General features: G+C 36.4%; 1 protein-coding gene across 1 annotated transcript in view; it reads left to right on the top strand.

The window, feature by feature from the left end:
• Positions 1-313: 313 nt before the first annotated feature.
• The window catches only part of LOC125262741 (reticulon-4 receptor-like 1), a 130,380-nt gene continuing 113,721 nt past the window's right edge, over positions 314-16,972 (top strand). Inside the window, exon 1 of the mRNA XM_048181618.1 lies at positions 314-850. Coding sequence (XP_048037575.1) covers positions 838-850 — 13 coding nt within the window. The 5' untranslated portion in view covers positions 314-837. The remainder of the gene's footprint in view (positions 851-16,972) is intronic.

Consider the following 16,972-nt stretch of genomic DNA (forward strand, 5'->3'; position numbering starts at 1 on the left):
TACAACGTCTCACAGTTCAGTTTCTTCCAGCCACGATTCAGCTCATAATAGCTACTAACATCCATATCGATATTAAAATCAACTCATACTGACACAACTGTAAGGCAATTAATTCACAAACACATTTTCTAGTAGCCTAGGCCTACGTTTAGCCTTTACTTTTCGCTCTAGGCTGTCACTCATCAGTTCTCGACTCATTACGAACCGATTCATTTTAATTTGTGAGCCGTTCAGCTGATTCATTGAAAAGATTCGATTCAAATAGAATGATTCTTTCACGAATCGGGCATCGCAAATACCCTCCCCGACACCTCCCTCCAGTAGTGCTCCAGCTTTCAGACTCCTGAAGAGACACGCACCGGCTCCTGACATCCGTTAACCACCCGAGCATCTCTGGCATCCAAACGCAGTCACTTAAACAGAACAGTAATTTGACTCATCGTTAAAGTGGTATACATTACCGCAACGCTGTTTTCCCGTCAAATCGACTGATATTCTAAAACTTTAAATGCTGTTGTTATGGCTAACTGAAAGGTTCTTGAGACAATTATAAGTGCTAAACTGAAACAATTTTCGCTACGATCTCTCGGAGTCATAAAAAAATTGTCGGGGATTGCGAGACTTCCATGTCGGCGATGTTGTTTTCCATCTTAATCGATACCTGAGACCAGGGGTCAAGAGTTAAGAATTTGTATTTGGTGCGGATCGCCTCACGTTTGAAGAGCATTAAAACAGATCAAACTTTTATCACATATGACACGGATTATTAAAGATGAGACGCTTATTTTGACTATCACAGTGGGATAAAGTACAGCGCATCATCACCGCACCTTCAGGATGTTCCGGCGAGGTAAGATCAACATTTAAGATTATATAATTGCGTTTTTGGTGCAGTTCAAGCAGATGCGTGATGCTGAAAGTAGGTTACATTTCTATTCATTGCGCGCGTGACTCTTCCACGCGCATCCGAGTTTATATATCAGAAACTCTTTACGAGGTTTTAACCAGGTTGGTTTCAGGTTTGTCTGGCTCTTTAAGCTTTGGACTGTGCGCTGATGAAATATTAATACACAGCACGTAATATTATTCTTAAAAATAGGCAAGCGATGCCGCACTGCAGCTGACAACTACTAGAGGTTATACTTATTGCACGCGCTTAACTAGCACTATTAAAACACACAGTTAATGATCTTTTTAAGACTAGAGAGGCGGTGCATGGCAACAGTCGCCCATGGGACCAGTGTTTGTGAACTCTTATATGCTGTCTCAGACACACACCAAGAAATTATAGAAGCGTGTATTTGTTGCTGTCTATATCTGTACTCAATATGTGGCATGTGAGGACGTGATTTAAAGGGCGGATACAAAACCTACATGTTTACATTGTATTTGAGATAGGCTTGGAACTCTGCTGTCTAGATATCAAAACAAATCTTGTACAGAATAATTCAAGAAACATCCAGGTCATGAAAATAAATGGATAAACCCAAGTGTGTCCACAGAGAGGTGCTGTTTTACCTTTAGTACGCAGCCGTGCATGTCACAATAAATTTTTGCTGTGCTTTTAACTTTAAAATCGTTATTGTTGTAATTAGTTGTAGCTAATTACTTTGGATGATCATGTTTGAGTAATTTAGAGTGTTTTTGGAGTGCTCACACATGAACGCACACAGACTTCTGAAGCTATATTCGAAAGAACCACTCACAAACAAGTGTTTTTTTTATAGTAAGTCAACGATATTTACTTTACATTACACCTAAACCCAACCCTTACATGAACCTGCTGCATTATTAGATCTAAAGCACAAACAATTTAGCTGATTTATGGACCTTTCAGATTGTGACGACCACTTCAAATGCCTTCACTATATTTCTGACATGTACCTTTACACACAGAGACCTCTGAAGCTACATAAGCGAAGACCTCTGCAATGATTTTCATATTAAGAAAATTATATTAAAGGGATAGTTCACCCAAAAATGAAAATTATCCCATGATTCACTCACCCTCAAGCCATCCTAGGTGTCCTATCTTCTTTCAGACGGACACAATTGGAGATATATTTAAAGGTCCCGTTCTTCGTGATCCCATGTTTCAAACTTTAGTTAGTGTGTAATGTTGTTGTTAGAGTATAAATAAAATCTGTAAAATTTTAAAGCTCAAAGTTCAATGCCAAGCGAGATATTTTATTTAACAGAAGTCGCCTACATCGAACGGCCAGTTTGGACTACATCCCTCTACTTCCTTCTTTAATGACATCACTAAAACAGTTTTTTGACTAACCTCCGCCCACAGGAATACACAAGAGTTGCGTTTGTAGAGTGTGTTTGTCGCCATGTCGTCGAAACGCTGTTATTTTCATCCCGCAGTCCAATCACCGGGTCTGATTCCGGCTCAAATTGATAGGGTAAAATTAAAGACATGTTTACAATAACACTGAGCGCGTGCATCTCCACGTTATGGTAAGAGGCGTGACCTTTCCGGGCAAGGTTCGCTAAGCTGCTGTCGAATCACAACACAGGAACCGCTGGCACAATCAGAACTCGTTACGTATTTCTGAAGGAGGGACTTCATAGAACAAGGAAGTCATCAGCCCGTTTTTATGACAGTGGAAACAGCGGTATACAGATAAGTAAATTATGTGAAAAATACTGTGTTTTTTTACACGCGAAACATGAACACATTATATTGCACACTATAAACACAATCAAAGCTTCAAAAAAACCACGAAAAACGGGACCTTTAAAAATATCCTTAGTCCTCCAAGGTTTATAATGGCAGTGAATGGGGGGGGGCCGTGTTTTGAAGTCAATAATAATGCATCCATCCATTAAAAAAAGTAATCCATATGACTCCATGGGGTTAAGAAAGGCCTTCCGAAGTGAAGCAATGCCTTTTTGAAGAAAAAATATCCATATTTAAAACGTTATAAATTCAAAAACTAGCTTCCGGCGGATGACCGTACGCAGAATGCACAAGTCGACTTGCGCCAAATGAGTAATCCTCAAAAGCCATGTATGACACAGGATCAGTGTTGCTAAGTCCGCAGTTTTCCCGCTGAATTGGGCTACTTTTACAACGTTGCAGCGGGTTATTTTTCATGTCTGCGGGTTGAAGCGACCCCACATAACATGATATTTAGCCTCTGGAATGCAAATTTTACTTGGCGAACCCAGCCAAAAACGTGGATTTTTCCCCCCGGATTGTGATTTTTATCGGGGGAGCCCTCCTGAGACGTGATTAGGCTAGTTTTGAGTAGCAATTGGGTGGGTTTTGTTGTGAAAACCTGGCAACCCTGCGCAGGATGTAGGAGTATTGCAACAAATTTAAACTTCTCTTATCTTATATCAAAATTTCTCTTTAAAAATGATTGTTTTAGACTTATAATCCGTGACCGGTGATTTGATATGCTCTATCCTCTGTGCCTCCACTTTCGTCATTACGTTGAGTGTCAGGTCAAAGGATACTCTTGCGCCGCAAATCGGTCGTTCACCAGAAGCTAGTTATTGGAATTTATGGATATTTTTCTTACAAACACGGATCGCTTTGCTTCAGAAGACCTTTATTAACCCACTGGAGTCGTATGGATTACTTTTTTTATGGATTGATGCATTATTATTGACTTCAAAATGCGGCCCCCCATTCACAACCATTATAAACCTTGGAGGAGCAAGGATATTTTTAAATATATCTCTGATTGTGTTCGTCTGAAAGAAGATTGTCATATACACCTTGTATGGCTTGAGGGTAAGTAAATCATGGGATAATGTTAATTTTTGTGTGAACTACAGTATCCCTTTAACAATAGCATACTTAACCCTCACAGAAACCAGTTGATACACATAAATGGAAATCAAAACATAATTTGGCTGTCAGTGTTTGACATATTTGTGAACACATTATTTAAAAACTCAAATCCTTACCAACACACACAAATCAGTTTTAATTAAAATATCTTTCAATATCAGCCACTTTCATTTGCATATTTTATTTTTGTCAGCAGCTTTAAAGTTTGCTATTCTGTTATTATGTACCTGCCTAAAAAAAACCTGTTATTTTTTCCTCTGAGGAGTGACAGCAGAGTCATAACACTTTTACTAATGCTCAGCCTGCAGCTTCATACCAGCCTGCTCTGGGAACTGCTTCCTCATTTTCTTCTCATTACAAAAGAATGTGTGGGTTTGAGTTGAGGCAAGAGATGGGATGGAGAAAGAGAGAGGGGGGATTTGTTTGTGTGCTTAAATCATTCTGCATCAGCTGTGGCACTGAGCCCCTCCTCAATGCAAATGTACAATAACAGACAATAAAATGATAAGGAGTTATGACTGTTTATTGTTGCCATTCCTAGCAGTAGGGGTCTATGCTTACAGCCCCGGGGTACAGAAAAGGGTCTGGAATGCATAATAATTTTGAGCAGCACAGATGTGTTTACATGAAAGCTGTATGTCTTCGTCAAATAGCGTGTGGTTTTACTGCTCCAAGGGTTTCTACTAGACTCTCAGCTGGTGACACACTATAGGACAACAAAATTTAGTCTCAGATGCCATATGTGAATTTAACATATTATATTTTGATATTTATGCATTTGGAAGACACTGTCATCCAAAGAGACTTAATTCGAGGTATACTTGTTACTGGTTTGTGCTTTCCCTGCATGAACCCATGACCTTGTGCTGTGCCAGTTGAGTGAAATACTATGCTTTTCTTTTTTGCAGCGAGACTGATAGACAGACAGTAGTAGGTACAAGTAGGTAGATAGGGGATTATAAATGTAGTTAGATCGATTGATAGACATAAGGGGCTTTCACACCAGAGGAACCTTTTCATAGTTCTTAGAACTATTGGCTGAAGTAACTGGATTTTGCCACATTCTCACCACAGGAACTAGGAACAATTTTAGTTCTAGGAACTCCTTTTGGGGGAACTAAATTAGCTACTTTCGTCCACTTCACAGTTCCTGTTCCTGGTGCGAATGCAACCAGGAACATGGCCTGGGGGAGAAATTAGTTCTTTGGGAACTATCCTAGTGGCTAGTTCCTATAAAAGTGGCGAAAGCCCCTATACAGAGACAGACAGACAGACAGACAGACAGACAGATAGATAGATAGATAGATAGATAGATAGATAGATAGATAGATAGATAGATAGATAGATAGACAGGTAGTCAGTTAGTCATATATGGACATTCGGACGGACAGACTGACAGATATCATATATGTACATGTATGGATGGATAGATGGATGGATGGATGAAAAGCCATGAATGTGTAATAATAAAGTAGGTTTAAATTTAATATCATGTTTACTATAAAGGTCAGGTCAGGTAGAAATAGCTCCTTTAGTTAACAAGTGCACATTTTGCTTTTTACAGTGCTGTGCTCAAGTGGCACCATGTACGAAAAGCACAGCTTTTTATAAGTGACAAAAGTCTAAATTCACGCTTTCTTTCCCTAATGCTGCTTGCAGCCTTCATCTCATCCCCACTGAACCATAAGATGGAGATGTTAAGTGTAGACGAGATGATTCTGCGGGCCAAAAGACTCCTGTTTTTTTTTTTTGGCAGGTGAGATTGTGGATTTGAAGCAGCAGGAGCCCACTGGCTGCTTGCTGTAATGAGCCTGTTTCTTTTTCTGCCCACTTCTGCGATACCCTCTCTTAACCCCAGATTGCTCCAGGTTCTCTACAATATGGCACCTCTATTTCCATTATCCCTCCACCTGCGTGAGAGCCTCAGCCTTGGAGTAGAAGCAGCGCAGATTAAATAAAGGTTTGAAACACAAAAAAATCTATTGGCTGATGCGCAGGCAGGAAACAGGAGGCTACTTACCATACAAAGTGCTACTGGCTGGGCAGTGAGCCGGTGCGGCTCGTTGGCCCATTTTAATAGCTTGTTCAGTTGAAAGCTCGTTTAGTCAGAGATCTCACATGAAGCCAGAAAGAAATGGAGCCACGTCCACCCCCCACCTGTGGCAGAGAAAACCTCTCGTACACACCAGATTGCAAACCTACTCTTAATGATGATTCAGTGAAAGTGTGTGAATACTGCCCTCCTCGCTCTATAATTTACAAGCATTTCTATGTTTGTAGGTGTCTGTGGCCAGAGGCATGCATGCTGCATGTGGCCAACCATCAGCATGTGGAAATCACACTGTGTTCACCAAAATAGCGCTGGAAGTGACTGTTCAATTTGTACGTGATTAAGAGACTCGAAATGATAGTTCAACAAGTCTTAAAAAAAGATATATATATATATATATATATATATATATATATATATATATATATATATATATATATATATATATATATAGCCGATGATAGGATCATAGTGGCAGAGACTTGCAGAAACTCCATGTTCCGTTAACTACAGACAGTATACTGGTATAAATTGATATGTTAGCAGCGTTATGAAGCATAAATAAATAATGCTTCGAACATCTCACATGCAGCACATTGAATAATTAACGTGAGAAATCATTATGCTTAAAGGGATATTTCACTCACCCTCAAGTCGGTCCAAACCCATATGAGAAAATAAACAAATAAAAAAAACAACACACTTTTCAAAATTTCTTTTCAAATGTATGTATGATACCATTGTTGTCAGATTTTAAATTGCTGATTTGAAATATATGCTACAATACCTACATAACAATTATAGTGTTTTTTGTGATATATATATATATATATATATATATATATATATATATATATATATATATATATATATGACTATAAAATAATAATAATATTATTACAAATATTAAACAAAATAAGAAATCAAAAATGGAGTATTTTAAGAAAAATAATATAATAATAATTTAATAAATTTACAGTACAACTGTATAATATTTAATAATATTGCTGCTTTTCACTCTAAAACATACAGTATAGCACATATATTTATTTAATTAAATCACAGCCTTTAGAATTGTACTAAGCCATATCTCGCTTTTATATTTTAATTTACTGTGCAATATATAAAGTGCAGACATAGTATGTGTAAAACAGGCCTAATTGCCCAATTATGGGCTAAATACACTGTTTTTCTAACATTATACACTGAGTCATACACTAGAAATGTTGTTTAGAAAAGGGAACAGCCATGAACTCATTTGTATATATGTCACATCTTCTTAATAATGTTTTTATTCACTGCCGCTCACTTCGTTGATGGGTAATCACTATAGTATGCTCATATTTAGCATTTGTAGAATCATAAAAATAGATCCCCGCCAAGTCTGACCCCTTTACTGTGTCATACAGATGATTAACCCAAACTCTCAGCAAACATTTGGCCCTCTTTTTCTTTGGAGTGTTAATTAAATCTGAAGGGTAGGAAGGCGCGGTCATTAGCTGATGATAATTAGGAGTCAACGAGAGAAAAAGCAAACAATAATCTTTCGGCAGAGGTCTGCCATGTCACCGCCTATTGAGAGATTAATGATGTATTAACGGGAGAAGAGAGGAACCGTACGGCGAAAGGTCATCAGTGACGCGAGTTCCCTTTGGAAATGGGGAGGCACGATGCCGGGTTCTGTTTGTGCTTGTCAGCTAGCTGTCTCCCTGACCGGTGAATGGTGTTTGTATAGCGGAGTAGAGTACTTCCTGCATATGATTTCCATTTTATTAACTTGGAGTCAAGTGAGCTGGGGGTGAAAGTAGAAAATGATGCACCTCTTTGCCAAGTGCATACATCTTCTGGGACCTTGCTTGACATAAAAGACATAAAGGTCAAAACAAGAAGGTCTATAAGACCTGGAGAACACTATCTGTCATCATTCCCATTCACCTCAAGCAGATGCTCAGCTGGCGCAGGACCCCTGAAATTGATCCCTAAAAACAGATCAGTCACAGGCAAAAAATATACTATAATATAATGACACATTTATGATTTTATACATCCAGGACTCAACAGTAAGGAAGTTTACAAGGCATAAAAATTCATATTATAAAAAAGGGCTGCCAGTGGAGAAAGATGATTTCGCGCTCAGGTCAGTTACGACATCTACCAGCGGGGGCTAATTGGGCCATGTTAACCAGCCAAACTCTTAACTCCTTGGTTGGCATAGTGGTATGATTTATTTCCACTAAGGGATGACAAAGGTCTCAAGTTCATCTCTCTAAGGAATATACTTGTTTTTATCAGACCAAGTGCAATTGCAGCGGTAAATGTTGAATTTTATGTCAGTAGATATCTGATAACACATTTTATTTTGACCATTTTGGGCTGTAAATACAAATTTCAGGGTTAAAGTTAGTTTAGCCTACTTTCTTTACCTTTGTGCCTTTAAAGGGATAGTTCACCCAAAAATGAAAATGATTCCATAATTTACTCACCTTCAAGCCATCCTAGGTGTATATGTCTTTCTTCTTTCAGCAGAACACAATCGGAGTTATATTACATAATATCCTGGCTCTTCCCAGCTTTGTAATTGCTATGAATAGAGCCTGAGTTTTTGAAGCTCCAAAAAGCACATCCATCCATCATAAAAGTAATCCATAAGACTCCAATGTGTTAATAATGCCATCTGAAGTGAAGCGATGGGTTTTTATAAGAAAGGGAAGGGTGACCTCTGACCCCACGTATGACGTAGGACGTAGCGTGTCTTCTCTTATATCGAAATCCTACAACATTTTTATATAAAATTGATCTTTTTAGACTTGTAATTCATGACCACCATCTTGTTTTGCTCTATTCTCTGTGCTCTTGCATTAGTCAATTCTCACCTAAGCTTACACTACTCTTACTTCATAGGTTGTATGTCATACATGGGGTCAGAGGTCACCCTTCTGCCGGAACTTGACTCTCTCGTGAATGCTTGTACTGCTGTTGCCAGAAGCCTGTGATTATAGTTTATTAAGTTTTAAATATGGATATGGGCTTCAAAATCTAGGGTACCATTCACTCCCATTACAAGGCTTGGAAGAGCCAGGATATTTTTTAAAATAACTCAGATTGTGTTTGGCTGAAAGAAGAAAGTCATATACAATATAAATGGATGAGTAAATTATGGGATAATTTACATTTTTGGGTGAACTATTCCTTTAACATTCAGGGTGTTCAGAACAGTGTGGTTATTTTTAACTAAAACTAAAGCTAAAATGTAAAAAAAAATGTTTCTGTTATTTAAAATGAATTTGAAACAGAATATAAATATTAAATTAAAAGTAATTAAATAACTTAATTGAAATTAAAATGTAACCTTAGCAGCTAACCGAAATAAAGTATTTTCTGGAATGTAAGTCACGTTTTTTTTTATTAACTGAAACAAGCTGTGATTTATAGTCCAAAGCGACTTATATAATGCTATTAATGTCAAGCACGCTAAACGTGCAAGACGCACTTGAAACAAAACATGCTGAATGAGGGAGGTATGTGAGCCCAGGTTTACTTGTATACACTGTAAAAAAGAATTGTTGGTTTAACTTAAAAAAGTTTCCTGGTTGCCTTAAAATTTTGAGTTCATTGAAATTAAAAATTTGAGTTAATACAATGAAGGCGATTCATTTATTCAACAAAAACTCAAAATATTATGTTACTGAACCATATGAATTATCTAAGTTGATTTGACAAAAGAAAAAAATGTTATATAATGTGATAACAAATCATGAAAATAATTTGTTTTACAGTGTAGCATATTTGCCCACATGTCGACAGTTTCAGTTTGGTTTAAATAAATTGGCTTGGCTTTTATAATTTATGTTGTTTACAATTAATGCCACTATAATTTATACTTGTTTTATACATATATATTTTTTTATTCCTGTTCTGTTGTGAATACAGTTAATTTGAAGAATTTGTTGTTCAGTGAGGGGTACTAAAATACATGTTTATTAGTTTTTTTTTAATTTTTTTTAACCAGTATTTTACTTTAATTCTGAATGTAACAGTAAATTGTGACTTAGTCAAAGATTCTCTCACCAATGCAATTTTGACCCCGTGCGACTTACAGTCAAGTGTGACTTATTTTCCAGAAAATACTGTATTAAAATTGCTAAAATTAACATGAAAATAAATTAACGCTAAATAGAAAAAAAGAAGCACATAACAAAATTATTAAAACTTAAACTTAAATGAAAATGAAAACTGAATTTAAAATATATTAACAAATACTATACAAGGAAAAAATACTAAAATAACCCTGAAAGGATTTCGGGTGACAGTCCTCTTCAGTCCTGCTCTAGAGATGCTTCTGCGTATCTCGCATGATAATAACCAAAGACTTACATAATGAACATCGCTGGACCGTTTTGGTCGCTCTGAAGTCTTTCCAGTTGCTTTAATGAAGGTGAGTTAAAATAGAGAATGTGCTCATTTGAACTGCACCATCTAAAGTGAATACTTTGTCCATAAGGCTCTTAAATGATTTACTGCATTCAGAAAAGATGAGAGCTTTGCCTTGATCCCGACAGTTTAAAAATTGAGCGCTCATTATCACAGTCTGTTAAAAGACAGAACAAGGACGTCAGGTCTGGCGCGTGTATTTTCCCCCCTTTTCCTTCTAGACGTTTGTATCTCAACTGAAAGCAGGAGAAAATACACCTTGAACATCAAGAGCGTTTGACAGGAGCCATCCAGATCTGTGATTCGACATGGCAGCCTTCACTTTCCTTGAGACATGACGTAAAGACGTGTTCAAACACATCTCGGACTTCGCATAAAATTAGCTCGTGGAAATAATGCGAGAGGACGTTCTTCGCTGCTATATTGGCGGCTAGCATGTCAGCGGTCGCTCTGAGTGTTGGCCATGCTTTATTTTGGGAGACAAGACGAAGAAAGGACTGTCCCTTTCCATGGCATGTTTTCCTGTCTCACTTTGCTGATGCGGCCTGACACCGAGCCAACAGAGGTGGCTAAACACGGAAAAGCACACAGAGTTTATAGAACTGCCTTCTTATTTTCAACCTGTATTTGAGGGCATGCGTTACCTTCCCTGCCTTAGGCTGGGCAGCCTGTCAGATAGTGTTCTGGGCACTTTTCCCCAGTGGAGCCTTAGGCAGGCGCTAGTGCTGGTGCCAGAGCTGGTGCTCAGCCGGAGGATCTGACTTGACAGCAGAATTATGTATCTAACTATGATACTTCTTAACCTGCTAACAAAGAAATATAGCGCATTATGGTTGTTTACTTAGACTGAACAATTTTGGTGTAGGATTTATTTAGAAATTGCTAGTGATTCTAATGAAATTCTGTCATTTATTACTCACCCTCATGTCGTTCTACACCCGTAAGACCTTTGTTCATCTTCAGAACACAAATTAAGATATTTTTAATAAAATCTGATGGCTCAGCGAGGCCTCCATTGCCAGCAAGGTAATTAACACTTTCCGATGCCCAGAAAGTTATTAAAAACATATTTAAAACAGTTCATGTGAGTGCAGTGGTTCAAACTTAATATTATAAAGTGACGAGAATAATTTTTGTGTGCCAAAAAAACAAACAAAATAATGACTTTTCAACAATATCTAGTGATCGACGATTTCAAAATACTGCTTCATGAAGCTTCGAAGCTTTATGAATCTTTTGTTTTCGAATCAGAGGTTCGGAGCGTGTTTTAAACTGCCAAAGTCACGTGAACTATTGAAATTTCGAAACACTTATGACGTAAGGAAGACTCGTTTACTGAAATCGCGTGACTTTGACGCTCCGAACCACTGATTCGAAACAAAAGATTCGTAAAACTTAAAGGGATACTCCACCGTTTTTTCATATTAAACTATGTTATTCCCTTAACTAAGACGAGTTGATACATACCTGTCTCGTCTCAGTGCGTGCACTAAATCGCTCTGTCTTGCGGCGAAACTTTGTTAGCACTTAGCTTAGCCCAGTTCATTCAATAGGGGCCAAGCAGAGAAGCTACCAAACACCTCCACGTTTTCCCTATTTAAATACAGTTACTCGAGTAGTGTAACTCGACCTAGGACGGTGACACAAAACAAAACGTTGCGCTTTTCTAAACGTGTAAAATGGATAACTATATTGTATTGCGGAATACCATAGCAAGTGCTCGGGAGCACTTTGACTTGGCGCAGTAATATCTTCACTCGTGAAAAGTCCTCTCACCGGCCCCCGCTCCCTCTCATTTCCGTCAATAGAACCAACGTGACTTTTACCACCTGTGCTATTAGCAAACTGCAAGAGATCATTTGCAATGGCGGACTTTGTAGATGATTATGACTTGTTTGTAGCAGACCCAGAGCCATATCTGTTTGAACCCGAGTACACGGAGGAGGAATTAGCTCTTATGGACCGTGAGAGGGAAAAAGATACGAACCAGAACAGACCGGAGCCGGCGAAAGAACACGGGCAAACAGCAATTGGTGGTGCAAGTGTGACTGTTGCGAACAGCAACGGTGTTTTTGGATTCGTGTTCAAAGCAGCTAACCAAGCTCTCCGCTGTATGTGGTGAGTTGGAATTCTGTGAAACATGACGGCACTATATACCTTCTCCTTGTTATCACAACCATTTACGATGCACGTTATAACCATGATTGTCCACAAACTATCTTCCTACAACCTGATACTTCATCAACTCTGCTCAAACTATTACTACTGGTGCAGGTCACGTTGGTTCTATTGACGGAAATGAGAGGGAGCGGGGGCCGGTGAGAGGACTTTTCACGAGTGAAGATATTACTGCGCCAAGTCAAAGTGCTCCCGAGCACTTGCTATGGTATTCCGCCATACAATATAGTTATCCATTTTACACGCTTAGAAAAGCGCAACGTTTTGTTTTGTGTCACCGTCCTAGGTCAAGTTACACTACTCGAGTAACTGTATTTAAATAGGGAAAACGTGGAGGTGTTATATTCAGCAAGGAATATAATGTTACAAAAGATTTCTAATTTAATTAAATGCTGTTTTTTTTTTTTTACTTTCTATTTATCAAAGAATCCTGAAAAAATATCACAAATCCCACAAAAATGTTAATCAGCACAGCAGTTTTCAACATTGATAATGTTTCTTGAGAAATTATTCTTTCTTGCTTCTGAAAGACACTGTGACACTGCAGACTGGAGAAATGATGCTGAAAATTCAGCTTTCCAACACAGGAATAAATTACATTTTTTATTTAATTTATTTAATTTGTAATAATATTTTACAAATATTACTGTATTTTTATGAAAAAAAATAGGCATAGGAGACTTTTTCAGAAACATTAAAAAATTGTAATGTTTCAAACATTTACCATCCATTTCAGAGCACCGTGAATGAGCAACACACAGATAAGTGAAATAAGATACCTATTTATACATTTTATTTTATGTCTTTAAGCATTAGTAGGACTTGATGTGCAGGATGCATATGTGTGCACCATTTTAAAACTTCCTGCCTCTAATCCTTAAAATGATTTGCTGTTATATCATAGTTTTGAAAAACAGGTCTTTACTTTCCAGATGAAAACAGTGAAAAATATTTGTTTATACTTTCAGGTTGGAGTTTTCATTTTGTGTGAAATTTCATGCTGTTTTATGTTTTCTTCCCTGTTGAGGTAGTCTGTCAGAGAGAAGCTCACAGACTAAAGCCGCTGCAGAGAAGGAAGGCTAGAGGAATGTAAGTGTTAGGTAAACAGGTATCAGCCATTTCAGGCTTTGCTCTGTTGATGTGGAGAGCATCCTTGTAGAGGGATATACCAGCCAGGACAGAGAGAGAGAAGGTGAAAGAGAAAGAAAGAAAGCAATAGAATATTCCACACCAATAAACTGCACCATTTAGACCAATACACAAAGCAGATAATACACAACATTTACTCAGGTAATGAAACCTGAGAATGGCCTTTTCTTCTGGTATTAAAGGAACAGCAAAAAAACAAAAAAAACAAAACACAATTCTGTCACTGAAATTTAAATCATTGTTCACTGAAAAACATACCCTGAAAATCTTATTTATTTGGTGTCACTGACTTCAAACATGATGCAATGCGTCTTGACAAACCAACTTTTAGTTTGCACTGCTGTCATATAGTTTTAAATAATAAATAGAATATACCGTAGCACATGAGTCATATGGACTTCTTTTATGCAGCATTATTTTTGTATTATTTATATACTCTTATGGTTTTTATTAATATTGAGCTAATAATTAGCTTTTATTTTCATATTTTCATTAATCATTTTAGTTTAAGTTTTAGTAATTTTTTTTTGTGCTTTTGTCATTTTTTTCAATTTAATTTTTAAAAAAAAATATTACTATTTAAGTAAAAATTTTTAATCTCAGTTTTAGTTATACAAAAAAAAAAAAAAAAAAAAAAATCTGTAAAAATAGGGCACAATGTACTGTATTAATTTGAGGTAATGTTCCATATTTATTTTTACAGGTGTTTTACCTGTATTTTGAATTTTGAACTTTATTGCGTTGTGTTTTAGGGTTAGCGGAAATTTCTGTAAAATTGCTGGATAATGTCATGGTTTCAGTTTTGTAAGTTTAGTGCTTCAACTTAAATATTAGTTTTCAAGGCTTCATTTCTAATTTTCATTTATAGTTTCTTTTTTCATCCATTTATATTGTATTTTAATCCAGATTCACTTCATGTAACAATATATATATTTTTAATAGTTTTAGTTAATGATAATAACCCTATTTTTATGGTGCTTTTTGTCTTCCAAAACAGAAAGTAATGAAACCTGTTAACGCCTCAGAGTAAAAAATAAAGAAATTATGAGACAAAGCATACTGAGAGATATACTGTATAGTTGAAATTGTGAGATTTAAAGTCACACTGAAATATAAAGTCACAATTGGGAGATATAACGTCCTAAATTATGTTTTTTTTTTTTACTCCAAGGTAGAAACAGGCTTCCATACAATTTTTTTTTTTTTATTGAATATTCATAGACTTGAGCAGGTTACTGTGTTTGCAGCAAACTGATATGATCATTGTACTAGTGAGCACATGATGTGAGCACTGCTATGTTGCCAGAGAGGCTGGTGGAGATTGATACTGCATCCCCTAGATTAATCCATCTGAAGGAGTTCTCACTAACAGATAGAATCTACCAAGAGCTGATGTTTATAAATGGGATACAGAGATAGAGCGAGAGTGGAGAGCAGTGCCTTCCCTGTAGATAAAGATGTGAGGCTTTGTCTTAGATAGTAAGAACAATGAGGTGGTGGAGGTGTACATTTACACAAGTGTGTATGACTTATTGCATGTCACTGTTACTGCACTCCTTAGGGGAAAGTAAGGTAGAGGCTACTGGGAAGGCCTTGGGGACAATGTCAAACCAGAAACATGCAATTCTGAACTAGATGGATGTAACATAAACAACAGCAATGATCTCCAGAATGAGAAATGTTATAGATAGTGGTGGGGGTTTTGAATCTTTTGAATCAGTTCACCAAATTGATTCATTTATTGATCCATTTAGTGAATCATTTTGCAGAATACCTGCTTTTGTTACGAATGAATCACTCAATTGATTCAGTTGATCCAACCAATAAAAAGCGGCTTCACATCCCACACTAAAACGTTACTTTCTTGGTGTGGTCACACTTATTATTGATCAGCAAAATTTTGCGGGCGATATCTAGTAATTTATATCGGAATCTGTGTGTTTTTGAGGGCAAAAATTCCCCGACACAGTTTTCATGGTCATGTAAATTTGCCACATTGAACAAATGGAAAACCGCTTGGTTTGAAAGTGACTTCTTTGTGTAGGCCTACTATCTGTGATTCAAGCATCGGTACACTATTCAGACAACTTTTTGCCATTAAAATTTCACTGAAATGTCTCTAATGTGTCTGCACCTAACAAAAATGATTCACTGTCAGTGCCTGTTAGCACACTTGCCGCACTTTTTTGTCTTTTTCCCCATTACATATTTTATTAATCATTAATTCGGTATTTGCCTCATTCTTTAAAGTTAGCACCTATTAGAGCTGTTAGCATAGCATGGTTCTGTTTTACATTTTGTTTCTTAATAAATGGCATTAGCCATAGGCTATTAATCATCAGAAATTAGGTTTCATTCGAATGCTTAAAAGTAGGGCTGCACAACGATTAATCGCGATTAATCGTTTGCAAAATAAAAGTCTGTGTTACGTAATATATGTGTGTGTTCTGTGTATAATAATTATGTATATATAAATACATGCACATACATGTATAAATTAAAAAAATATATACATGTATAAATAAATATACATATTTATATATATTTTAGATTACATATAAATATAAATATTTATATATAAATATAATTTTTTTCTTAAATATATACATGTATGTGCATGTATTTATATATACATAATTAATATACACAGAACACACACATATATTACGTAACACAGACTTTTATTTTGCAAACGATTAATCGCGATTAATCTTTGTGCAGCCCTACTTAAAAGCTCAAAAATTCCTGTGAAAATCATTTTGAAAGTACAGTATAGTAAAATACAGTGCATTACCATGGAAATGGTACTTTGAAACCTTTTAGCTGGCTCTTCCTCCTAGTGGGAGGTCTCATGTTTCATATTTTACAAAATTTACTGCTCTATTTTATAATAATTTTTTTTTTTCTAATCTTGAAACAACATATCATTGGAAAGGTCTGAGACTCAAGTTTCCATATTTGGCCACTGTTTTGTGATACAGTGACAGAAGTGTATTAATTTCTGACAGGAGAATGTGACGAAAACAAACAAACAAAAATAAAATCAATGGAATTTGGGTGCAAACACTAATTTGTTCATGTACAGTCCATCACTAAGAAACACAGAAATAGCAACCTGACCTCATGAGAAAACATTACAATTTTACATGGTGGAGATTTTGTAAGAATTTCTATGAAGTAATTCAAACAGAAATGTACGATTTTTAGGAACAAAAGCAGATTGTACAAAAATGTATGAATGAGATTGTGAATATATATATATATATATATATATATATATATATATATATATATATATATATATATATATATATATATATATATATATAAATCAGCCACAAATTTGCCAAGACGTA

The sequence above is a fragment of the Megalobrama amblycephala genome, linkage group LG2, assembly GCF_018812025.1.
Source record: "Megalobrama amblycephala isolate DHTTF-2021 linkage group LG2, ASM1881202v1, whole genome shotgun sequence".
Classification (NCBI taxonomy): domain Eukaryota; kingdom Metazoa; phylum Chordata; class Actinopteri; order Cypriniformes; family Xenocyprididae; genus Megalobrama; species Megalobrama amblycephala.